Genomic DNA, 26,781 nt, shown 5'->3' on the forward strand with positions numbered 1-26,781 from the left:
ATATTCTCATCACTTTCTACTGTATTGCTCCTATCTATACTTCTAATCTTTACATTCTTATTAGACATTTCGTCGTCTTCCAGTTGGGCTTGCGGTCGTTTGTTTACTTTTCGGCGGTCTGCTTGGGCCAAGTCCTCTACTTCCTCATTTCCTTCCATTTCCCCAGCAATCCCTCCCCTTCTCTTTCCTTACTTTCCCACTACCCCACGAGCAATTTCCCCCCCACCCTGTAAATACAAAAAGGCACTTCTCTTTGCGTTGGGATCCACAATCGGCACTTTTCTTCAGAACGTTCTTCAAGCCGTCCGTTCGTTGAAAGTGTGTGTGTGTGTGTGTGTGTGTGTGTGTGTGTGTGTGTGTGTGTGTGTGTGTGTGATGATTTGGTTTAACCTTACGAAACTCCCCCTAGAGTGTAGAGCCACAGCCCACTCTCCTCGGCAGGAGTAGCGGGACGCCTCACAGTCTCCCCATCCGAGGCAACCCTCAGCTTCTTGCGGGCACACCCTTCCACTGGCGCCGCCTGCGGTTGAGGGGTGTCCCCCTCCCCTCACTGATCTCAGGGCACCGCCACAACAGTGGCATTGCGTGGACAACTAACCCCATGTATGAACGCAGGTATGTTTCCCCGGCGCGGGGATAGGGGATGTTAGAGATAGGATTGAAGAGTGTTTAGTAGGGGAAGGTAAGGACCCTGTAGTTTGCTTAAGTGCCGGGGGCAATGATATAGGTAAGTTAGGGAGTGAGGAATTGTTTGCGCGGTTCCGGGATGCGCTAGACAAGATTAGAAATAGGGGAGGTGCTCCTGTTGTATGTGGAATCCTTCCGAAGCGTAGAGTTGGAGGCATGTGGCATTCCAGGGCTATTGCAATGAATTGCAGGCTGGCAAAACATTGTAAGGCCAACGGATGGGCATTTGTCGACAACTGGGACAGCTTTTACGGTAGGAACCACCTATACACAAGGGACGGGGTGCACTTGTCGCCCAAAGGATTTTGGCTCCTTGCTGAATCCCTTGAGCGAGAAGTAGGCATCCTACAGGGTTTTTTTTCCGGATATATTACGTGAGAGTAGGGGGGGGGGAAGTATAGCAATATAGTTTAGACAATAGAAACAACTTAGAGAGGGACTGTGAAAAGAATCACCATAGCAGGTGGAGGGAAGATAAAGTTTACTATACAAATAGCAGAAGCATAATTAACAAATTTATTTGCTGAGGTAAAGCATGCGTAGAGAACTTCGATGTTATAGCTATTACTGAGTCCTGGATCAACATGGCTAATAAACATTTCCTTCCGGAAATCGAAATAGAAGGATAAGTTTTTTCACTAGGATAGGGTTGGCAGGAGTGGGGGAGGTGTAGCACTTTTCGTTAAAAATACGATAAAATGTATTTTCAACAATTCGATTAAGGAAGGGGACTGTACGGAATCCATTTGGGTAGAGATTATAGGCAAGAATAAGAAAGTTATTATTGGCGTCTTGTACAGACCTCCTAACCTCAGCATTGAGCAAACTGATCCACCTGATTCATGAAATTCACAGAGCGTCACTGTACAAAAACGTTGTGATCATGGGAGATTTTAATTATAGAAACATTGACTGGGAAACTTTAATAGATCACGAAGCGAAGAAATTCCTAGATGTGGTGCAGGATAATTTCCTAAAACAAGTGATTACCGATCCTACGAGAGGAGTAAATACTCTGGACTTAGTTTTAACTAATAATGAGCACCTAATGAGTAACGTAAAAGTGGGAGATAGTCTAGGCTCTAGCAATCATCAAGAAATAAGATTTAATATTATTTAGGAAGAATTAAAAAGTACGAATAACGTCCAAGTACCAGACTTCAGGAGAGCAAACTTTGACAATATAAAAACCTATTTCAAATTGAATATGAAATGTTATGCGGACGTTTCGGACATTGTCGAGTCTCGGTGCATGACCGGGGGTCAGGTCATGACTAGAGGTCGGGTCACGGAGGGTAATATGCATACCATGGGTCAGGTCATTTGGGGGCGAGGGCTCAATAGACTGGTCAGCGATTTGGATGAAATATATAGCAATCTAACTTATTTAATTATCTATGCACAAAATACATTTATCCCCTTGAAATCAATACGGAAAAATGGTAATACTTCCAGATGGATGACGGACAGATTGGAACATGAGATCGGAGTGAAAAGAGGACTTAAAGTAAAAATAAAAAACGATAATGGCAAAGCTGGTTAAAAAGAATACATGCACAGCGAAACGTAATTATGAAATTAAGATTGCTAGTCAAGCAAGATCCAACCCAAAGGGTTTCTTTCATCTCTATAGAACAAAAAACAAAGAAAGGACAGGACCAATTAAAAACGATGAAAATATCATGATAGAATCAGAGGAAAAAAATGAGTGAGGAGCTTAACAATTATTTTCTATCGGTGTTTACTAATGAGAGGTTAGATAAAGTACCTGACTGCGATCCGATTTTCAGAGGGGATGAAGAAAAAAATCTATCTAATTTCAGCATTAGTAAAGTAGTAGTAGTCAAGCAGATTGAAAGACTTAAAGCTACAAAATCCTCGGGTCCAGATGAAATTTTTCCAAGAATGCTAAAGGAGTGTAAATTTGAAATTTACGACCAGTTAACTGAAATATTTAATAAATCAGTAGACACAGGTTTTGTGCCTACTGCTTGGAGGCAAGCAAATGTTGTTCCTGTTTTTAAGAAGAGAGATAGATCGTCTGTATGCGACTACAGGCCAATCAGTTTGACATCGGTTATAGAAAAAATGATTGAATCAGTAATAAAAAGTAGCAGGGGAAAAAATACTTTCTTTTTTCCTAGAGCCATTTTAATTTTTCTTTAAATTTCACCAGAGCCATTTTCATTTTTCTTTGAGTTTCACCAGAGCCATTTTTTTTAATTACCAGAGCCATTTTTTAATACTTCCAGAGCCATGTTTTTGCAGGTTCGATTTCCTTCAAACTATTGGAAGGCCAACTCATGTGCATGAAAAATTACTTCTTTTTTTTTAACATATCAGCCTTTAACTTTGGGGGGAGGGGGAGGGGTGAAACTGGCAGTGGTTGGGGGTGGTTGGAGGTAGAAATGCACGACAAGCCTTACAATACACCGTTAGAATACCATCACTGCCCCGATCCACTTCAAGCCAATCTAGGTTCCACGAGCGTATAGTAGATTCATGCTTTACTGGTTTTCGTTTTCCTTGGCCCTTGCCCGTAGAGTTTGAATTAGGCTTTGCTGGTCCAGAATCGATTCCTGCCGTCAAAACACTCTCCCTCGATTCTGAAAAGACTGAATCTGAGGGCAAACCCTTTTCACTCATCTCCACTCGCTTCACTAGAAATAGCTCCATGATGTACGATCACCGAAAGTTTGGCATGGACGTGACGTACGAACGTAGACCTATCTACCGTAAACCGAAGCTAGCTAACGAATAATTTTTTATTTTTGTATTTTTTATTCTCCCTCCAAAGATCCATATTTATGAACTAAATATACAATTATCAAATGTTCATATTCATATTCAAATTTATTTACTTCCAATTACTACCCAGACATTTGATTCTATTTTGTTTTCTCATAAATACGCGAACGAGGTTATAAATGGGATTTCCCAGTTTCCCTCCTAGGCCTCGAGCGAGTTTGCATATGTACAGTGTACGTATGCATGCGGTGATGTGGTACTGGGTATGGTGCATTGTACATGTAGTCAGCGCGTTCATTGGGCAGCTAGCTGCATGCAACCAATGAACTTCCCTGCGTACAGGTTCCATGCAATTCGCAACTAGCGACATTATGTAGCACGATAGTCGTGTAGAGTCTATTCAACATGTACTAGTGCGCGCATGCAGCCGATACGAAGCTAGGCTAGGTAAGCCATTGAACTGTAGCAGCTATACCGTGTACACATACGTACGTACACCAACAAATTAAAGTTGATTGATGCATTGCGTTTATGATATCGATTGATGAATAATGCAATGATTGATCACGGGTAAGTTGTGTTTGCTCTGATCCTTTCATCAATGGTGATGGGATTCAGGGATTGCCAAATGATGGATAATGCATGAAAAACGTTGAATCTTGCCGCGGAGCAATTTTTTTGTGGGGGATCGCTCCCGCTATTGGATTTGCGAGAGCGACATTGGAACTTTCCCGAGCGAAATCGCGCGTGGCTTCCGTTTATTTTTTTCGCTGGTAAGTAGACTCATAGAACACATCGAAAGACATGATTTAATTCGTGATTCACAGCATGGTTTCTCCAAGGGTAAGTCATGTGTAACTAATCTTCTATTCTTTTACACTAAAGTATATAAGGCGTCAGATAACAATGATAATTACGATATTATTTACCTTGACTTTAGCAAAGCGTTCGATAAGGTGCCACGGCAGAGACTACTAGATAAAATCAAAGCCCATGGCATAGGAGGAAAAGTGTTAGAATGGACTAGAGCTTGGATTAGAAACAGAAAACAGTGGGTCACCATAAATGGAGTAAAATCTAGGTGGGGCAATGTTACTAGTGGGGTCCCCCAGGGTTCAGTTTTGGGTCCCTTGTTCTTCATTATGTACATAAACGACTTAGACGATGGGATAAATAGTGATGTTAGTAAGTTTGCGGACGACACTAAAATAGGACACCTAATTAGGTCAGGAGACAATGCAGAGATTTTGTAGGATGATCTTAACAAATTGTTCACATGGTCGGTGAAATGGTAAATGAACTTCAATATCTCTAAGTGTAGCGTGCTAAACGTAGGGCTACACAACCCCGAAAATAGAGACAGCTTAGATAATATGCTTTTAGAGAAAACTGAGTGCGAGAGAGACTTGGGAGTTCTGGTGAGTCCGGACCTTAAAACCAGGAAACAGTGCATTAGTGCCAGGAATAAAGCTAACAGAGCATTAGGTAATGAATAAAAGTGCAGAAGTAATTATCAAACTCTATCTAGCGATAGTTAGACCCATCCTTGACTATGCAGTACAGTTTTGGTTTCTGTCCTACAGAATGGACATAAATTCACTAGAATCAGTACAGAGAAGAATGACCAAAATGATATATGGACCCAGAAATTTGCCTTACAAAGAGAGGCTTAGGCATCTTAACTTACACTCTGGAAAGACGCAGAGTGTGGGGTGATCTAATAGAGGTGTTCAAGTGGATCAAAGGCTTTAACAAGGGTGATGCAAACAAGGTCATCATATTAAAACAACAGGGCAGGACTCGCAGTAATGGTTATAAACTGGACAAATTTAGATTTAAAAAGGAAATAGGCAAGAATTGGTTTAATAATAGGGTGGTCAATGAATGGAATAAACTTAGTAACCATGTAGTAAGCGCTGAAACTGTCAGTTGTTTTAGGAAATGATTAGACAACTTTATGGATGGGGATGACAGGTGGTGATGGGTACGGAGCAGCCTAGTGTAGGCCTTACGGTCTCTTGCAGTCTCCTTCATTCTTGTGTTCTTATGTTAAGGTCCGAGTGGGTACTAGACCCGCAAAACAATATATATAAATATATATATATATATATATATTTATATATATACACAATATGTATACGCAAATCCTACCCTAATCTTCTCCTGTTTCTACAGTGATACATCCATTTTCTTTCAGATATGTAACATAAAAATAAACTCGATTTGGCTGGCGAACTCCTGTCTTTTGTGAAACTGTTTTTTCATTCAATGCACCACCTTGATTTGTGCAAGTCTCATGTTTGAGACAACTAAGACCTTAGTCGAACGACTCGACTATGTGAGGCGCCGACTTTCCGTCTGTCAGAAAGTCAGCCCACGAACTATAGCTGCTTTTGCTTTTCAACAGGAACCGTGCTGACATGGGACCCGTCCTGGGTCGTGGGCGACAAGCACAGCACTGGAGGTGTCGGGGACAAGACATCGCTGCCCTTAGCCCCCGCCCTGGCAGCCTGCGGGCTTAAGGTGCCAATGATCAGTGGCCGAGGGCTTGGCCACACGGGGGGGACCTTAGACAAATTGGAGAGCATCCCAGGTGAGTGAAAGGATTGTCGTTTTTATTGGCTTAGACATGGAGCTAATAGCCTTTGTGGTACTTATGCATCTTAGTGGCCTCTCGTGCCTTCCGGCACCGCCAAATACATTGTCACCTCTAATTTAGGGTTTTGTTGAACTACGATAGTTTGAACATATGAATGTTAAATGGCGTTTCCACGGCATATGACCCCCATATGGCACAATGTCACAGTGACATAATCTCCCTGAAGGTCATTGAGACGATCTAATGTTCTTGTCCTTTGTATCGGAGGCCAATATTAGAGGTGGGTGGGGGTGAGGTGTAGGGGTAGGGTTTCCAACACTAATAAGATAGTGGGTTTGACTTCTAACCAGTAACAAAATCTGATCCTAACATAACAGAAAGGATTTCTGGTATTGCCATCTTAGCAGAGATGGGTGGGTTTGTTCTCCACAGAGGCTGTGGTCATAGTACCGAAAGAGGACTCACGTTTTGGCCATCTGAAAAGGGGGTGGGGTAGGAAGTCGCTTCAACACTGCATGCAAGGAGAGTTGATTCAACCTATCTTACCACATAACCCTGTTCTTATGTACTGCTGTTCTTCAGGTTCCCAAGAGTCAACTTGAGCACTAAATGAAGTCTTTAAGCATACCCTAAGTATAGCTACTTTTCGGTTTGTGACCCCACTTGAGAAAAAAAGAAAATCCTGTGGACTCTGAGATGCCTGCAAACTGTGGCATCACTTGACCAGGATCTTTCTTTTCCTAAGGAATGGCACCCGACTATGGCACACCAGTGCCCCCAAATAGTCTGTGTCATTGACCAGCTTGGTAAGGCCCCTTTAGAGTCATGGTGACTCTCAGCGTCTCCCCTTTCCACAGGCTACCGTGTGATGCTCAGTGCTGAGGAGATGAATGTGGCACTTCAGAAGGCAGGGTGCTGCATTGTTGGGCAGACCGGGTCCATCGTGCCTGCTGACAAGAGGATGTACGCTGTCAGGGACATCACTGGCACCATCGACTCCCTCCCACTGATTGTGGGTAAGTATTTAGTGCGTGTGTCTGACAGAGAGGACGTTGTCAACGTTGGTCATGCAATGAGAAAACAAATTGGTGGTATCTTAGGCTTTGAAGTGCCTTAGCTTCAAATGTGGTGTCTGAAACCCAACCCTGGAACGAGAGATTTTAAGAAGTGACTGCACTTAGTAGAGGGTCAGTTGTTCCTGGATTGGAGCTGTCAGTGACCTTGTTGCATCCCCAGCAATACAAGACCAATGTGACTGATACTTTAGGGCTGACCTTAAAAAAGAAGAAAATATGTGAGGCCAAACTGTAGAACCCTCACTGGATTCCTTTGGTCATTATGTTTCACTCTCCTACACAAAGGTATGAACATAATTTTTTCCCCTCATGTACTCCTTTCCTTTCCAGCCTCGATTGTGAGCAAGAAGGCAGCGGAGGGCCTGAACACACTTGTCCTCGACGTAAAGTATGGACGGGGGACCTTTATGAAGACCCAGCAGGAGGCCAAAGACTTAGCCAGGGCCCTTGTGGATACAGCTAACGCCCTGAACATGCGCACCACTGCCCTTATTACTAACATGGACACACCCATTGGGCGCACCATTGGCAATGCCCTCGAGGTTGAGGAGTCGATTGAGTGCCTCCGAGGCAAAGGCTCTGATGATCTCGTTGAACTGGTGACAGTGTTAGGTAAGAAATGTTAAGTAGGAAGTGTCAAAAGTATGGGTGAGTGAAGGAAGACTGTGAATAGATGAAGGGATGATGCAGCTCAAAAGTGTATTGTAATAATTCATATTTAGAGTGGATGGAGAGGACAGGGTCACCACTAGATTCAGCTGTTTGGCTCTACTGTGGATAAGCTGTGCCTTGCTACATGCCTTGTCATATGAGCAAGGATGACCCTTCATCCCAGAGGTACTAGCATATGGGAGGGTGGTTAAATGGGTTTTGATTGTGTACGATATAGGGGTGTGCTTTGACTTGGCCTCTCCTTTATATCATTATGACCATTGTTATCATAATCACATTGTTATTAATACTATTACTAGTGGGGTACATACCTCAGCTCCACCCACCTATCAAAAAGAGAGAGAGAGAGAGAGAGAGAAGTGACATTAAAGCATAACATTCAAACTGGCTACACAAACAAACAACACAATAAAGAGGAAACGTAATATTAAAACAACCATCATACCTTAACATACTAAACTCCAACAATCAACCCAGTAGACAACCTTCCCAATGCAACATAACCAGACATAACAATATGCTCAACACTCTAATCACAAACTTATGATCTTCCCTCATACCACTTTCCAATACAGATTGTCATAGAACTTGAAAAAATCCACAAATTACAAAAAATTTAATTGGCAAGATTACGTGAAGGAGAAAAGAACTTAGAGACCTTTGTCATAACCCAATTTCCATTTTTACAAAACTAAGTAAAGGATATCACAGTGGTCATAGAAAGCCAGCAAGAAACACGTTCCCAGAGATTTCAAGCAAAAGAAAACAAACCCAAATATTAGAACAGACCTGGCTACAAAAAGAAATTGTCCCAGACATAATCATCATACGAGAGATGCCAAACACCTGATCTTACATTATGTCATCATTACCATACCCAGGAAACAACAATATATTTCTTCCTTGAGTGACTTACAAGCCAACTTGGTGGTTGTTCTCAGTTACTTGGAAGCTGTGGGTCTCCTCCAAATGATCTGGAGCAATGGATTAATCATTATCATTATTGTTATCATCATAATGGGACATTGACTACCTGGTAACATGCAGCCCATGCTGTAGGGACTGTTTTGGAGCACCCCTATGGACCAGATCTGTATATCATTTGTCCATGTTAGAGACAGAATATGTGCTTATTGAGGAATGATGCTACTTTTGTACTACAGCTGTCCCTCCTTTATAATGTTCCCTTGAAACTGTCCTTTACCACGTTTATGACCTCTTCTGGATCTCCCTGCTGTGTGGGGGTGGGGGTGGGGGGGGAGGAAAGAATTCTCCCACCATATTTCTTATGCTTGTTGTAAAAGGCAATTCAGTGGGATGGAGAGATAGGACTAGAGATCCTGCTCTCTGTATGTTCATCCTTCAAAAAATCAAGGCATAAGAGGGTCTGGGAGGATGAGTCCAACCAGAACTCTGATAAGTGGGTCATTAAATGTAAATGGTTGTGGTGCAGATAAGAGTAAAAGGGAAGAAATTTGTGGTTTCTTTGTGAGAAAGAAGTTGGACATGTTAGTGTTAAATGAAGCCAAGTTGAAAGAGTTTGGGAATGTGGTAGAGTGGATGTCTGGAGTGATGAGGGAGGGAAGGAGTGGCTGTGCTGGTAAGTAATGAGAGAGGAAAGTGCACAGGATGGAAGGAAATGTCTTTGAGGTTGATGTGGACAAAGGTAAAAGTGGGATGGGTGGTGTGGGTTTTTGTAAGTGCATGTGGTCCGGGTGATGAGAAAAGTTAAGAGGAAAGGGAGGCTTTTTGGATCAATTCAAATGAGTCTTTAGAGTTTTGGGAGGAATATAAATCTAGTGATGTTGGGAACCTCTATGCTAGAGTAGGAGATGAGCCAAGAGATGTAGTAGTGAGGTTTGGGGTGCTGGATAAGAATCAGTGGAGAAATAATGTTGGAGATGTGTTTAGAAAGTGAGTTGATAATAGCAAACACAGTGTGTAAGAAGAGAGCCAAGCTTAATTATACAGTGAAAAGGATCATGAAGTGAAGGATGGTTGATAGGCCATTAATGGGTTAGTTTCAGATAATTTCTTGGTAGAAGGGAAATTGAGAGTAGAGGAAAAGTGGAGGAAGAGGAAAAGGGTGGGTGGTAGAGAGGTACTCAGAGTAAGCAAATTTAATGAGAAGGAGCAGGAGAAAGAATACCAGCAGAAGCTGAGAAAAGTGTGGGAGGTGGTGAGAGATAAAAGGGAAAAAGGAGTAAAAAAAAAAAAAAGTATGTTTCAAGATGGAAGTGTCAAAATGCTCAGAGATGGTATGTGGGACAAGGAGAATGGGAAGGAGCAGAAGGAAAGATTGTGAATGGTGGGATGAAGAGGAAAAGGTGGTGGTAGAAGATATGCAAGTACATAAGAACTGGTTGCAAGGTGGAAATTAGTAAGCATACTTATTAAACAGTGACAAGAAAATTCCACCATTGATGTTCACAAAAAACCTACAAATGCCTTTGCTTGAGTGGTAAAAATGAGCACCCCTAAATGTACAAGGTTTCAACCATAAATGCCTACATATGGAAAGCACTTACCCACTGCAGCACATGGAAACAAATTCACACAGAAACAGATAGACCAACACAAGTACTGTACTGTTAAACAATGGGTTCAGCAAGCGTGATATAGACAAGCAAATCAAGAAAATCATTGATTCCTGGTACCAGTCAGTCAGTCCATTGCTCCATGTCTCATTTGCAGAAGATAAATATCCTTCAGGTAACCGGTAACAGATTCTAGGCAGGACCGTAAGTCACTCAGGGAAAATATATTGTGTTGTTGTCTAAGGATTGTTAATGTTGGGTACTGCTGGTACTATACACAAGACAACAATGAGAAAAAAAAAAGACATTAGAATATACAAGACAGTATATTTTTCTTTGGCATATGAAGAAAAGATAATACAAAAACAAGTTGTAAAAAGAAATGTCAAACCAACAAATCCTTAAAAAGATTAAGCCTTATATCACATGTGCGAGAAAACCAGTCATAAGTTATTACATAACAGTCCTTAATGTGACTTACCTCATGATGCTTTTCATTCCCCCACAGCATTTACTTGCTTCCCTTGCTCTGTAATCTATTTTCAACCCTACTCTTCTAATTCCTGCTATATGTATAACCCTAAATATCTAAAACTCTTCACTTCCTCCAGCCTTTCTCCTTTAAGTCCTACCTCCAGCTTGGTGTTACCCTCTTGCCTTGTACATCTCCCCACCTTACTTTTGTTCATTTTATTATTACTATCATTATTATCATATTCATACCTTATTATATTCATACCTTATTATATTCATACCTTATACCATATACCTTATGTGTGTATATATTCATGCCTTATGTTCATACCTTATTATATTCATACCTTATACCATATACCTTATGTTCATACCTTATTATATTCATACCTTATACCATATACCTTATGTGTATGTTCCTTTGACTTGGCTACTTCCCTTTTAATGGGGAAAAAGCTCTTCGTGTCCAGATAGATTATTATTTTCATAATAATCTATCTATACACCAAATGCTTCTTCCCCTTTAAAAGGAAGCACTCACCCTCCATCTTCCACCTATTTCTTCTCCCTTTTACATTAGTTCCTTGTGGATGAAGGGCCATCCCTGCTCCTGACACACTGCCTGGGTTCAGAAGCAATGCAGCAAGACACAGCAACTGAACCTAGTTTATACCCACTGCTTCATTTACATGGGAACCCTCCCTCCTCATCACCTCATGGATAATTAGAGATGAAGAAAAATCCCTTGAGGCTCCATCAGTTTATCATCCATTCACAACCATTCTCTACTCTGACCTATCTCTTGCCCTCTCCCTTCCCTGCTTAACAGACATTCCTCTTTTACTCAAGGCCCCTTTCTTACATTAACATTCATTATGAATAGTAATAATGATAATAATAATAAAATTTTCTTAGGTGAAAAAAAAATATATATAATTGAGGTCTTAGACCTGGACCATAAATCATGTACTAGCCTTACATGGCACTTCCACATGAGGTCGATGGGATTTGCAAATAAATAGTGGGAAGACAATTCTCTACATCTATCTTACAGGACCTCTATGTGGAAGTTCACAATAGGTCACTATTATGTTTACATCATTATTAGTTGTTATTTTCATTATTTATTTTATATGTATAATTATAATTCTATTATCATTATTGTTGTTATTTTGTTTCTGGTTTCATTATAAGTCAGAAGTTCTACTGGTTCCAGTTTACTCTTACATTTTATTCCACTGCATGCTGTTTGTCCTATTTTTGCCCAGGAGGGGAACTTCTGGCAAGTTCAGGCCTGACCCCGGATGCAGTAAAGGGCAGAGATGCTATTGCCATGAGCCTTAAGGATGGATCTGCCATGAGAGTCTTTTGTCAAATGCTGCAGCTGCAGGTGAGTGACTGGTTGTACATTGAGTAAATTTAAAAATTGTTGGGGCATATGTCAATTATGTCACTGGTGATGCAAGAATAAGTTTCTTCTTGAAGTGCTTTCCATATTTTTTCTTCCACACACACTAAGAAAAATAAAAATAATAGGTGGTGTACAAGGAAAGTTATTGAAATGGATGGAAGATTCCTTGAACGGGAGAAAAATAAGGGTGGTACTTAGAGACAAATACTTGACCTGGGAAGAAATGATTAGTGGAGTTCCACAAGGTTCTGTATTGGTTCCCTTAATGTTTGCCATATATATATAAATGACATGGACAAAGATGTGGAATGTTATATGAACTTCCTTGCAGATGATGCAAAACTGCTAAAGAAAGTACAGAGGAAGACTGTGAATCACTACAGAAAGACCTGGATAAAGTCTGGGAATAGAGTCAAAAGTGGGAAATGAACTTCAACATCAAGAAAAGTAATATAATGGAATTTGGAAAAGTAAAAACAAAACATCAGGGCAACATAGAATTGGTACAAAGAAGTTTATATAACATTCCACATCTTCATTCATGTCATTTATATATATGGCAAACATAATTGGAGCCAATACAGAACCTTGTGGAACTCCACTTATAATTACTTCCAAGGCTGAGTATTTGTCTCTAAGTATTACCCTTATTTTTCCCCTGGTCAAGACATCTTCCACCCATTCCAAAAAATTTCCTTGAACACCACCTATTGATTCAATTTTTCTTAGTGGCTTTTTGTGTGGTACTTTATCAAATGCTTTTTGTACATCTAGGAAAGCACAATCTGCCCATCTGCCCCTTTATTGCATTATTTCTATTAGTCTAGAGTAACAGGAAATCAAGTTAGTGGCACATGATCTTCCATATCTAAATCTAAATTGTGTTGGATTCAGTATATTATTTTCTTCCAGATATTTAATCCATCTACTTTTGATAATTTTTTCACATATTTTTGCTATTGTGCTTGTAAGGGAGACCTGCCTATAGTTAATTGGATTTTCCTTGTCCCCTGCTTTATATATTAGTACAATATTTGCATTTTTCCAAACTTGTGGTACCTTTCCTTCTTTGAGTAATCAATTATCTTACATATTTTGTCTGTTAGTTTATCTGTACATTCTTTTAATATCCAATTGCAATTCCATCCAGCCCATGTGATTTTCTGATGTCAAGGTTTTGTATTTGGTCCCTTATTTCCTTCTGTGTCTCAGTTATTTCTTTCATGGGGGGGGGGGATCTTTCTGTCTTTCCTCCCAATTTTGTGTACTTTCAAGTGCGAATACAGATTTAAAATGGTTGTTCATAATTTCAGCCATTTCTAAGGAATTTTCTATATATTCATTATTCCCTTGATGCAGTTTTACTATTTCTTGTTTATCTTATAGTTTACCATTCACATACCCGTAAAATAGTTTAGGTTGGTCCTTGCATTTTTCATTATATCTTTACACACCTTCTAAGGCTGCCATTCCAAGTAGCTATGCATCTATATGGAAAATAAATTTCTTCACATCCTTAAGACATATAGTCTCCCTTATTTTGTTCTTATGATCTCTTAAAGTTCTGTCCTTAATCAAGAGATCTCTTCTGTCAATGTAGTCTATCCTCTTTAGTAACCTGAATACAGTACTGTAATTATATCACCTCTTTCTCTCTGACCTTTCAAAGCTGGTAGATCCAGTCTCTCCTTGCATGGTTTATCTACACCTTTGTATTCTCTTGATCTTGCTTATATCCTTCATTCTATGTAGGGACCATACCAATGATGCATATGGATGGATCAGGATTTCTACTAGTTTTTTTCATAATCTCTTCATCCATAAAGTGAAAAATCACTTTAATCTTCTGCAGCAGTTCATATGTCTTTCCCACAATCCTGCTGATATATCTGTCATGTGACAGGTTCTTTTATCAACACCACCAAATCTTTCTCGTCTTTTGCTTTGGTAATGCACTTCCTATGGAATGGTTAGATGGTCTTTTGCAGTTATTGCCCATTTCCAGTACATTACATTTTTTGGTATTGGAATTCAATTTCCATTCTTGGCTCCAAGCAAAGAGTATCTAGATTTTTTTGCAATATTCTCCAGTCTTCTTCGTGTGTGTGTGTGTGTGTGTTTTTATTACTCTTGTTTTTAATAATAATAATAGCTGTTGCCTCAAATTTCACATGGAAAACCTACAGCCCTACAGCAGCTTGCAGCAGTCTTTTGGCCCTCCCACAGATCTCTTTCTGTATTAGTGTGGAATTGTTTCTATATCACCAGTTGAAAATATTAGGAGAGGAGCATATGCTACTTGTAAGTTTTCCATGGGTGAAAAGGTCCAAGAAGTTGAAAATGAGAAACAGAGATCTTGTGCCCAATTTGGAGACTGAGTTTCAGCCCTTCAAGGCTGCAATTCCTGATGGAGATAATGGGGTTGACAGGTTTTGAAAATGGGAAGTTCTGTTGTCTATTTTGCAGGACCACCACAAGAACACACCTACAGTTTGTCCTATTGTTATTATTGTTATTTCCATTATCAATTATTATTACAAATTTGGCATTGTTGTGGACATGCAGGGCTCCATTTTCAGTGCACTTCTCCAATACAGTTAATATGGATTATTAATTTTTTCTCCACATGTTATTATGATGACCCAAAGCACCCTTGTTGGTTTGTACTTTCACTGTACACTACTGTACTTATCTTCCTAGGGCGTGTCGAAAGACACTGCAGAACAGATCTGTTTGGAGAAAAAAGGAACCTCAAGTGTCCTTCCAAAGGCTTCGCATGTCTTGAATGTACGAGCCACGAAAGCAGGTGAGTGGGTGCACCCCAAAGAGCGATTCATTCGAATTCCAGGGTCCTGAAATCTATCTTAATCCCTTTTGTTAATGACACCCTTTACAGATTTTGTTCTGGCTAATGTCAAATGGTTTGATTTAAACAAGAAACAAATGAAGGTTTAAATGAGATCTTTACAGAGATCCTCTTTATCTCAACTCTGTTCTCAGGCTTAATAAAACTATCTTGCATTGGCCATAACCAAATTTGAAAAGGGCATTACCAGGCTGAGTCAGTCATTAAATGTAAGATCCTCTTCCCTAAAATATAATAATGCTGAAAAATAAATGGAACTGGTTGGAAGGGATTTCAGTCTGAAACGTTACTGAGAACTATGAAAGGAGAAAGATGGAATTCTACAATTTTGCAGAGAATTTTAAGGAATTTTATTTGAATTAATCAGAGTGACAGATGCACACTAAATGACTATTGGATCACAGTGATAGAATGAGCTGAGAAGTATGAATTTGGAATATGATCCAGAATGAGAGAAGTAGGGATGGTGCAAAAGAGTTAAAAATCATTTATGTAAACCCCTCAATAGACAATTTTATTCAGCATCTTTTATTCCCTCAATGATATGTATTTTTGAGTTTCCTGCCAGCACTTGATATCAATACAGGTACAGTGATACCTCAGCTTATTAACTTAATTCATTTGTGAAGGTGATTTGCAAGGTGAAATTTTTTATCTGGGAACTAACTTCCTCACAAGAAATAAAGGAAACATGAATAATTAGTTCCAGTCTTGACAAAAGTCCCTATTTTTTTGCTATGTAAGTAAAGATTTGTAACTTGCGTACATATTAAACACAGTACAGACGCTCCTCTACTTACGTTCATTCATTTTACGTTTTTTCGATTTTACGTTTGAACTGACTGTAAAAAAAAATTGTAAATTTTTTTTTTCTAGTTTAGCGTGCTCTCCGTAGTATGAGACATTCAGACGATACTTACACATGATGCTGCGTCCATTGTTTACATGGCACAAACAACAGACTGAACGTGCCTTGCCTCCTCCTCCCCCTCCTCCTTCTCCACCATCTCACTTTATGTTGCTTGAATTTAATTTATTTGAAATTAATGTTATTATTTTACAATGTTATGTTTATAATTAATGATTTAGGGGTGTTTTATAAGATACGGTAATAGAATTTATGGATGTATAGTACAGTATGAACGGTCATACATTACTGGAACATATAGTAACAACTTACGTTCATTTTCACGTTACGTTCGGCCGTTTGGAATGAAACTAAAACGTAAGTTGAGGAGTGTCTGTATAAAGATATATATAAAACAACATAATAAAGCATAAAATTTTATCATAAAGTAAAAAAAAAAATAACAATCAAATCCACTTTACCATGTCAGCGGGCTTTCTTGGCATACAAGGGATGGTGAGGTGGCAGGGGGAGGTTACGTCAGTCGCACAACATTATGGATACCTATTCTCTACCTGAACTTGTCGAACCACCCATGGCTGGTCTTGAATGATTCGTCTTCAGGAACTGTACTAGCCTCTTCTTTCTTTAACAAATCAGTGCATAAATGCCTTGCCATTTTACATATAATAGCTTCCGATACACTATCACCCATTAACTGTTTCTCATTTATTCACACAAGCAACAGCTTCTTTACCTGTTCCCTCACCTTAGGCCATTGCTTTCTCAAAACTTTCACCCCCTTAGCCACATCAACAGTCATAAACACATCCTTTTTCTTCACAATTGTCCCTACTGTTGACTTGTTCTTCCCATACATACAGGCAAGATCAGCAATATGAATGCCATTAGCATATTTCTTGCAAATCTCCTTCAACTCGATCATAATTGCCTCCTCCTTTTTTGACACTATCACTCTTTTTCACTGTTTTCTTAGGCCCCACACCAAACTGGTAAGGGTACATTATCATTGGCAAGGTGATAAAGCACTAACAAAGCATATAAAAGCACAAAAAATCACAAAGCCAATGAGATATTTCCACATTCATGTTATCTGGTTATTACTGAGTGTGTAATTGAGCAAGAAAGTGGGTGAGAGCAATGCTGAGCCCACACAAAATGGTCCCCAGGTATATAAGTGAATTTATATCCAGGGATAAAGTTCGTATACAAAAGCTTATCTTCATTCAGGCAGCGGTTCATAAATCAAATTGTTTGCATGCAGAGGGGTTTGTAAGTGGAGATTCCACTGTATAACCCTCTCCAAGGTGAAATGGCATCCCTTCAAGCAATTTTTTACAGCCTCTTGGTTGTGATTCATTCATTCGGTCCTCTCCACAATTGCATTTATGGCCCATTTGCTAGCACTACAATACTTCCCTTCTAGAAGGCTACTGTCACCACATTGCCAACTTTGCAGACACTGGACCCATCTCCGAAACATGACATTTCTGTTCAGTCACACCAAATGAATCTACTGCAGAATCCTGCAGTAGATTCATTTGCAGGATTCTGCAAAAACCAAAATTCTCCTCCCTACCACAGATAACACTACAGAAATCCAATCTATTTGAATCCGCACAGGCAAAAAATCAACACTGACAATAGTTAACATGTACATTCCCCCCCAATCATCCCCCACAGTTCCAAACACCTTCAGGCCTCAATTTAGCCAACTAGCCTCAATCCCCAACCTGATCATGGGTGGTGACTTCAACGCCAAGTCGTCTGTCTGGTGTGTTGAGAACCCTGACACAGACAGGGGGCTTGATATACAGACTCAGTTTGACTCATTGACTATCATGAACAACACACATAATCATACTCATATCCCACACCAAGCCCTCTACACTCCCTCCTTTCCTGATATCATCTTCTGCTCCCCCTGCTTAACCCCAACAATGTCATGGAGAGTGGTCGGAACCCTTGGTTCTGACCTCCTTCCAATCATCATCACCACCAAAACAAGATGCACCCCAGTTGGCCACAGACACACATACACCAATTACAAGAGAGCTAACTGGGAAGCTTTTACTGAAGAGACAGAACATTTTGAAACACTTAACAGTACACCAATCACAAACATAAACAATGCTGTGCACACTTCTAATTCAATCATACAAAATGCAGACAAGAGATACATCCCTTGAGGCAACAGAAAATCACACAACCCCAACTTCACACCAGAAATCCAAGGCCTCATCAGACAATGAGACACGCTTAAACACAATACCCCCACACCTATCCCTCAAAATATAGCAGACCAAATACAAACACTAAACACTGTGATTGCCAATAAAATACACAAACAAAAAACACAAAATTGGCAAAACTTTATCAATACACTTGATCACAAAACAAACACCAGCAAATTGTACAAAACACTCAACAGCATTACACTATCCAACAGTAACACAACACGCTCTCACGCAGCAATAATCACAACAACAGACAATCTACCATCAAACAGACAACAAGCAAACACACTCATAAATCATTTTGCACGGACAAGCCATCTCACTCCTCTCCCTGACAACCAACGCACTATTCGACGTAAGAAAGACTTTCCCACAGACTCAGACTATACACCCTTCATAGACAGTCAGACAAAACACATAATACATAATCTCAAGCACTCATCTGCCTGTGGCCCTGATAACATAAGTAACATCCACCTAAAACACATTGGACCACAAGGTATACACGCACTCACAAACATTGCAAACTACAGCTATTCACACAACACTATACCCGACATCTGGAAGCATGGTAAAATAATCACCATTCCAAAACCGAACAAAGACCCAACAATCCCAACATCGCACCGCCCAATCACACTTCTCTGCACCCCCTCTAAAGTCATTGAACGCCTAATACTTAAACTTGTCACACCACATATTCCCATTGCTGACTCACAACACGATTTTAAGGCCACTACACTCCACAAACACTCTTCTGATAAACCTCACACAAAGAATTTTAGATGGCATCAATTCAGATAGGCCCCACCACAGAACACTTCTTATAACATTAGACATTAGTAAAGCTTTTGATGCTATCCCCCGCCACAACCTAACAAATAAGATATATAACACAGACATGCACAATAACACCAAAAGATGGCTGGCCAATTATCTGGCAGGTAGGAATGCTTACGTGTCATATAATGGCCAATCATCGCACATCAGAAACATTAAGAATGGAGTACCACAGGGCTCTGTTCTATCCCCCACACTCTTTAATCTATACATGCATGACTTACCCACACCAGACACCTCAGAAATACAAATCTCTTCCTATGCAGACAACATAACAATCACATGCACACATCGTAACACAGACAAAGCTGCAGAAATAATCCAGCCACCTTCATACACTCAACACATGGTTCATCACAGACTCAAAATAGCTCCGACCAAATCTACAGCAACACTTCTCACCAACTGGACAAAAGAACGCAAATACACACCTCATCTCTACATCAACAACACTTTAATACCACACACAAACACACCAAAAATTCTTGGTGTAACATACGATACATCCATGCCTTTCAAACAACCAATCACAAACATAAAAAACAAATGCACACCTAGACTTAACGCACTTAAGTCAATCACTGGAACAACATTTGAACAAAACAAAGAAACTAATACAACAATATACAAACAATGCATACGCTCAGTGATGAATTATGCGAGTCCTGCATGGGAACCTAATCTCAGTGAGACACACCACAACACCCTTCAAGTCATACAAAACAAAGCCCTAAAAATAATTACAGGCTGCACAAATACAACACCTACAGACCATCTACACCATGAAACAAAAGTCCTCAAAGTCAAGGACCACCTCGACATGAGAGGCACACAAACACTTGCCGCAGCCACCACAAACACATCACACCTGCTACACTACATAGCAGAACACCCACACACACCAAGAAACATTAAAACAACACCCAAAGACCTGTATCACACACAGATACTCTCTTCTCTTCCTCCACAACCACCAAATACCAGCCTCCGGAAACATATTCATAATCATATCACTCACCGCTCCATTAACACACTGAAAGACAACACACTGATGCATGCCAGACCCCCTGATATCCACCCTTCTGAATCCTCTCTCCCACGAAAGGACAGAGTCCACCTGGCCAGACTGTGGTGCGGCCACCACCCAGCACTTCTAAGCTACCAGAAGAGGCTGGATGACCACATTGTGAACAGCTGCCCAGGATGTAACACTTCACTCCATACCATACAACACATAATGGAAGACTGCATTATACACAATCATCCACACAAACAACACAACATACACTCTATAAAGGATTTGTGGGAAAACCCAGTTTCGGCTGTGGCATTCCTTGGGGAGATGGGACTGCTCGGACAGACAGTCTAGGGAATGACAACAACAACAAATGCAGAATCCTTTATGTCTATTCTTGACCCTCTATTGCTCTAGAGCCCACTCATACCACCTTTTGGGACCCCAGTCCTAAGATCCTATTGTTACCCTTCTACAGCTGGGCAACCTTATCATATGGCAGACCATCACAACTGTCTTTACAAGAACCAAAATGTTCAATCTTTTGTTGCATAGGTTTGGTGACAGACTTGGATGCTTTGGCTTTGGCGAAGGTCTCCTTGGCCCTTGGTGCTGGTAGGAGCAAGTCTAGCGACGCCATCAACCATGCTGTGGGCATCAGACTTACTAAGGTAACCCCATTAATTCTTTTTTTTTTTTTTTTTTTTTCCTCTAACACCTATGACATGGGGGAAACTAGAAGGTTAAAGTGTATGCTTTTTCTAGGTGTCTTGTACACCCACTCCTCGTTTGACGACCTACTCGGTTAACAACAACTCGGAGTAACGACGGGCTCTATGACAGACCAATATTCATTTAAAGTAAATCTCCCGAAGTTACGACGTCGTGTACGATAATTAAGTTGGCTGAGGCAAATTTGTATGATGTTATAAATGAACTTGTACGGTGGATATTAGCTGTGAGGTAAAGTGTTCTGAAGCTTAGGTCTACATTACCATCCTGCAAGCTGGAAAAACTACCTGGGGTACAATATATACCAGTAGTGGTAAATTTTTAGTTTCAACCAAGGGTGCAATATAGCAATAGAAAATTAATTATTAATTTTGTAAATTATAATGTATCAACATAATATGCAATTTTGTGAGCGGAAATAAAAAAAAGGTTCTAACACAAATTTCGTAAGTAACGAAGTCATGTTGGACGAATGTTACACCATGTTTGTTATGATAGATGCCGATGTCGAGGAAATGAAAGGATGATAAATTTGCCTAACCTAAACTAAACTAACCTAACCTGTGTTTGATAAATCATTACCTGCAAATTAAATGTCATCCGGCTCGTCCTCATTGTCGTCGTTGTGAGAGACGTTGGCAGACGACAAGATGGCGTCCCGATCCTATGCTACCGACTTCGTTTATTAGCATATTTTCTTGTAGCATGGTATTTTTTACTTTCATTTCTGCCCACAAAATTGCATATTATATTGATACATTTTAATTTACAAAATTAATAATTAATTTTCTATTGCTATATTGCGCCTATGGTCGAAACTAAAAAAATACCCCGGTATTCAATATGGAATGTCAGCATACGCGGGTTTGGTCATATATGGTAATTTTGGGAACATAACTACCGTAAATAAACAGTAAATAAAGCTTTAATGTACTGTATAAAAGATGGAAATACACGAAAATAAGGATACATGTATTGTTGGACATTGTACATACAGTACATGTACGTATATGTATACATTTTCGCTTAACGACCAATTCGGTTAACGACGGCGCGCTGGTCCCAATTGTCGTCGTTAAACGAGGAGTGGTTGTATATCAATTTCATTAACACTTTTGAAATTGGCTGATGTATGAACATCTCAGATGGCTAATAAATCTGAAAAATATCCAAAAAGTAAATCCTGTACATTATATGACAAAACTGAACCGTCTTAAGGCAAGCTATGTCAGTTGAGTTTTACATTAGGTTTACTGAACCAAGAATATACCACCTTAGCAATTGGTAGTAAATATATATATCCCCATTACCATGTTTACACTATTTTATTAATATAGTACATAACTGTACAAAAAGTTAATGGTGAAAAAAGAAATAGGTTTAATGATTGCCAGGCTTAATACTAATGACATACTCCTATAGGAGATCCTTAGAGCTTAATTTTTTCTTACTATATAATGTTATACCAGTAGTATATAGACTGAACATAATATTGATATATATTTATTTATCAGAGAGCAAGATAAGCACTAACCAATGTACTGCCCTCAGTGCCAATCATAGCCATCCATATGCCATGTTGTTTACCGTTTTCTTTTCTAGATGTGAAAACACAAATCATGTTAGTCAGGTGCATTCATGGAAAATTAATCCAAAGGAAATATGTATCAGCCCTGTCATGCAAGTCTAGTTGCTTTTCCAACAAAATATTTCCTGTAATGAAGAGTTTATAAGTATCAGACCATAAAATATATGATGCATGGTAAAACTATCAGAAATAGGCAAAATGTGCCATACTTTTGTGTAAGTTTCACATTTTGTAGAGATAAGTCAGGCTTCCATTTTCAAAGGATTTCAAGGACTTTAACATTTTTCCAAAATACTGTTATGAAAAGTAGGGGTATATAGTATGTGCTGGTGCATGTTATTTGCCAGGAAATTCAGTATTAATGAAATTTATTTGCATAATTCCACACAAAATATTACTGGGAGCAATCAAATGAGATGAGACAGGGAGGTAGTTTTAATACATATATCAAAAGGCCCTTTCCCCCTTATAAGGGGCAGGGTAGTCAAAGAATACACCCACCCTTGATCTATGTAATGAAGTAGTGGGGCTAACCCAGCTTAGGCTGCTGGGTCCTGATGTGGAGATACTGTGTTTTGTGCACTGTTTCTGATTCAAGCAGTAGACAGGGGTACAAGGATGACCATTCGCCCACAGGGAGCTAAGATAGAAGGGACAATAAATGGGTGTTGCATGGGTATAGGATGATTGATAAATGGATGTATGACTTGACTGTGTCATCTTCTCTTATAAGGAGAAAAAGGGCCTTTTGGTATATTGCATTGATTGTTCATATATACAGTACTAGTATGTTACCATGTTGAAGAGGTCTGTATAATGCTACAATAGTATATCTGAACTGGAGGATTTTTAACATAAAGAATAGCTTGAGGGGTCTCACACTGTGATATATACACAAAATGGTCCTCCTTCCCCCTACCCCAACCCTCTGTTTTATTGGGTCTCTAGGAGATGAATATTGATTAACTTTTTTGCACTTCTGCAGGTGGTGGGAGAGGGTGTGGGTATCGGTGACACCTGGGCAGAAATTCACTATGAGAAGGAGATTCCACAGTCCCTGGTGCTCAAGGTGGAAACAGCCATCACCATATCCAAGAATGCTAGCTATGTGCCGACTTCAAGAATCACCGAAAGGGTTCATTAGAAATGGAAACAATATCTCTGATAGACAATATACATAACACAAACCACCATGTACAATTGCAGTGACCAAGTGATATAATACAATAAAAATGTTTCATTTGTGGTTGCAAGGAGCTAAGGATGTTGGACTGCAGTGTTGTACATGTATATTTTTTAACACTCTGGTCTTACCTTGGGGATCATCTTGACCTTGAAATAGACAATTATTCTATGCACATCAGCATACACCATAAATATATTTACCTAGTTGTATTTTGCGGGAAGGGGAGCTATGCTCGTGGTGTCCTGCCTTTGTATCTCGCAGTGTCTAGTTTGCTTTTAAACTCATGAATGGTTTTTGCGCATACTATTTCATTATCCGGTTTGTTCCCACTGTCCAATACTCTATGTGGAAAACTGTTTTTCTTCAGTTCTCTTCTGTAGCTATGTTTTTTTATTTTCTTTCCATGTCCTCTTGTGTTTCTCTTGTCCCAGTTTAGTAAGTCCTCTCTATCAAGTATCTCTGTGCCTTTCATGATTCTGTAGATGGTCAATAGGTCACCTCTCTCTCTTCTTTGCTCCAGCATCGGTAACTCCAGTTTAGCCAATCTCTCCTCATATGATAGGTTTGTAAGTGCAGGTGCCATTTTAGTTGCTGCTCTCTGGATTCTTTCTATTTTCTTTATATTCTTTTTGGTGCTGGGTGACCACAATGTCGCCGCGTACTCTAGTCTAGGCCTTATCAATGTAACCAATATTTTTTTATCATGTCTTCGTCCAAGTATGCAAATACCACTTTTATTGATCTTAGCAAGTTGTAAGTCTCCCCGACAATTTTGTTAATCTGTTTATCATAGGACAAGTCATTTGTGATAATTACACCCAAATCTTTTTCGGATCCTACCTTCTTTACTTCCTTGGTTCCAATTGTATATTTTCCTGATATTCTGTTTTTGCTTTTTTGCAAACTCCATTATACTACACTTCTTGGTATTAAAGTCCACTTCCCATTTCTGACTCCAGTTCCATACCTTATTCAGGTCTTCCTGCAGTGCTTCACAGTCCTTATCAGTTTCTACTTTCCTTGACAGTTTGGCATCGTCTGCAAAGAAGCTCATGTAACAATTCACATCCTCATCCATGTCATTCACATAAAAAGCAAACATTACTGGTGCCAATACAGATCCTTGCAGTACTCCACTGATCACCTCTTTCCCTTCTGAATATTTTTCTCTGAGCACTACTTTCATCTTTCTACCTGTCAGGAAGTCCTCCATCCATTTTAGTAGGTTCCCTTGTATTCCTCCTATTTGTTCCAATTTTTTTTAGTAATTTTCTGTGTGGTACTTTGTCAAAAGCTTTTTGCAAGTCTAGGAAGGCACAATCAGCCCATCCATTTCTTTCTTGCACTATGTCTATTAGTCTTGAGTAGAAACATATTAAGTTTGTGGTGCATGATCTTCCTTGTCTGAACCCAAATTGTCTTGGGTTTATTATGTTGTTGTCTTCCAGATGTTTTACCCATCTATTCTTGATGATTTTCTCACAAATTTTGGCTATAGTGCTTGTTAGTGATACTGGCCTATAGTTGGTGGGTTCTTCCTTGTTTCCTCCTTTATATATTGGTACAATGTTAGTATTTTTCCAGTCATTAGGTATCTTTCCTTCTTTGAGTGAGTTATTTATTATGTTGTGTATTTTGTCCATTAGTTCTTCTTTGCATTTCTTTAGAATCCAATTTGCAATACCATCCGGGCCATATGATTTTCTGAACATAAATATATGTGCAATTACATGTGCAAACATATTTGCACTCTTTACTGTTAGCACTCATTTTTTGCACTTAATTTCTTTCAGTCTCCCAGCTACAGATTTCTTGCCATCAGGCAAAGTTGCACTCTGTATTGTTATTGTTTTGTCAACCAAATTATTTTTCAGTCTTCCAGCAGTTAATCTCTTGCCAACAAGCAGAGCTGTTGCAGAGGAGGCAACCATGAGACTGCCTGTTCAGGCAAGCCAAAACATTTATCAAATAAATAGATAAATAAATGAGTTACAGCTTAGTGGAATGCATACACTGATCATATAAAAAGAAATCAAACAAAATTGAGCAGAAAGTGTCACAGACAGTATGGTACTAGATTTGAGGATGAATGTGGCTAGCTCTATAGATAAAATCAATTATCAAAATCATAGGGGGAAATTGCACGAGAAATGTTATGTGAAATTGTAAAATTAAATTATAAGATGAGATTATGAGGCAAAATTATTTGGCATGATTGTATTGCAGATTCATTATGCAGAATCTTTTGATTAATTTGGAAATCATGAAAATACAAGGTAAAATTGTAAAGCAAAATTGTTGAGGAAGGCTGTTAGGTGAAATAATCAGGCAAAATCATAATGTAATATGTACATATATGCCAAAGGTCCCTCACTTTATAAGAGGTTGGCCAAGTCAAAGCACACACCCACTTCATGCCAGGATCACCCAAAGACAGACACAACAGATGTATTTGCATCCATTGCAGGCCTCTAGATCCAAAATGGGTCCCCACAATGCACTCATATTATGAGAAACATCTTTAAATGACAACACTCACTTCACTTGATACCCCCACCCTTAAACAGTGGGCCACTTTGAATCACGTGCATCCACCACAGGTACTCCTGAAGGCATTTCTGCTTCATACACATTAAAACCCATTTAGTGTCCCTTGTGGATGGAGGGTCATTTTTGCCCCCTGCTGTAATGTTCAGGTCAAAGACAAGGCAATAAGACACAGTACTCCCATAACAGTGCCCAAAAGCCAGAGCTGATTTACCCCCAGTTCATTATATGGTGACCCATTCCTCATTCAATCAAAACTATCTATGGAGCATATAAGAGACTTATCCCTTATGACCACATAATCCTTTTATCCATTCACTTTTATCTTTAGCACTCTGTCTTCCCTGCTCCACAGAGACATTCTCTGTGTATCCAAGACCCTTTTATCCCATCCATCGACTTCATTCTTGGCCTTCCTCTCAAGATTCATTTACTCCTATTTTCTATGCTTTTTGTGCTAGGCTTTCCTTATTCCCTGACCACCTGAACACTCTTTGATTTACCTTATCTGACAGCTCTCTTTTCATCACCCACTCTCTCTGCCTCAGCTCCACATTTCACACTCAGTCAATTTTTGTTACTATATACATACATATACCAAGGCTCCTTCCCCCTTACAAGGGAGGTGGCCAAAAAGGAAAAGGCACAAAACCACTTCCATCCATTCCACCCCTGAATACACTCCACACCCCTCCACC

General features: G+C 39.6%; 1 protein-coding gene across 3 annotated transcripts in view; it reads left to right on the forward strand.

Moving 5' to 3' along the window:
* LOC143038504 (thymidine phosphorylase-like) overlaps positions 1 to 25,494 on the forward strand; it is a 90,817-nt gene extending 65,323 nt beyond the window's left edge. For all 3 annotated transcript variants that reach the window (XM_076207762.1, XM_076207763.1, XM_076207764.1), the window contains exons 4-10: positions 5,843 to 6,028; positions 6,892 to 7,050; positions 7,441 to 7,722; positions 12,062 to 12,183; positions 14,905 to 15,010; positions 20,586 to 20,701; positions 23,336 to 25,494. In XM_076207762.1, coding sequence (XP_076063877.1) covers positions 5,843 to 6,028; positions 6,892 to 7,050; positions 7,441 to 7,722; positions 12,062 to 12,183; positions 14,905 to 15,010; positions 20,586 to 20,701; positions 23,336 to 23,494 — 1,130 coding nt within the window. In that variant the 3' untranslated portion in view covers positions 23,495 to 25,494. The remainder of the gene's footprint in view (positions 1 to 5,842; positions 6,029 to 6,891; positions 7,051 to 7,440; positions 7,723 to 12,061; positions 12,184 to 14,904; positions 15,011 to 20,585; positions 20,702 to 23,335) is intronic.
* The last annotated feature ends 1,287 nt before the right edge of the window (positions 25,495 to 26,781 follow it).

Source organism: Oratosquilla oratoria, chromosome 24, assembly GCF_046742065.1.
Source record: "Oratosquilla oratoria isolate Oo_2021 chromosome 24, ASM4674206v1, whole genome shotgun sequence".
NCBI classification, from domain to species: Eukaryota; Metazoa; Arthropoda; class Malacostraca; order Stomatopoda; family Squillidae; genus Oratosquilla; species Oratosquilla oratoria.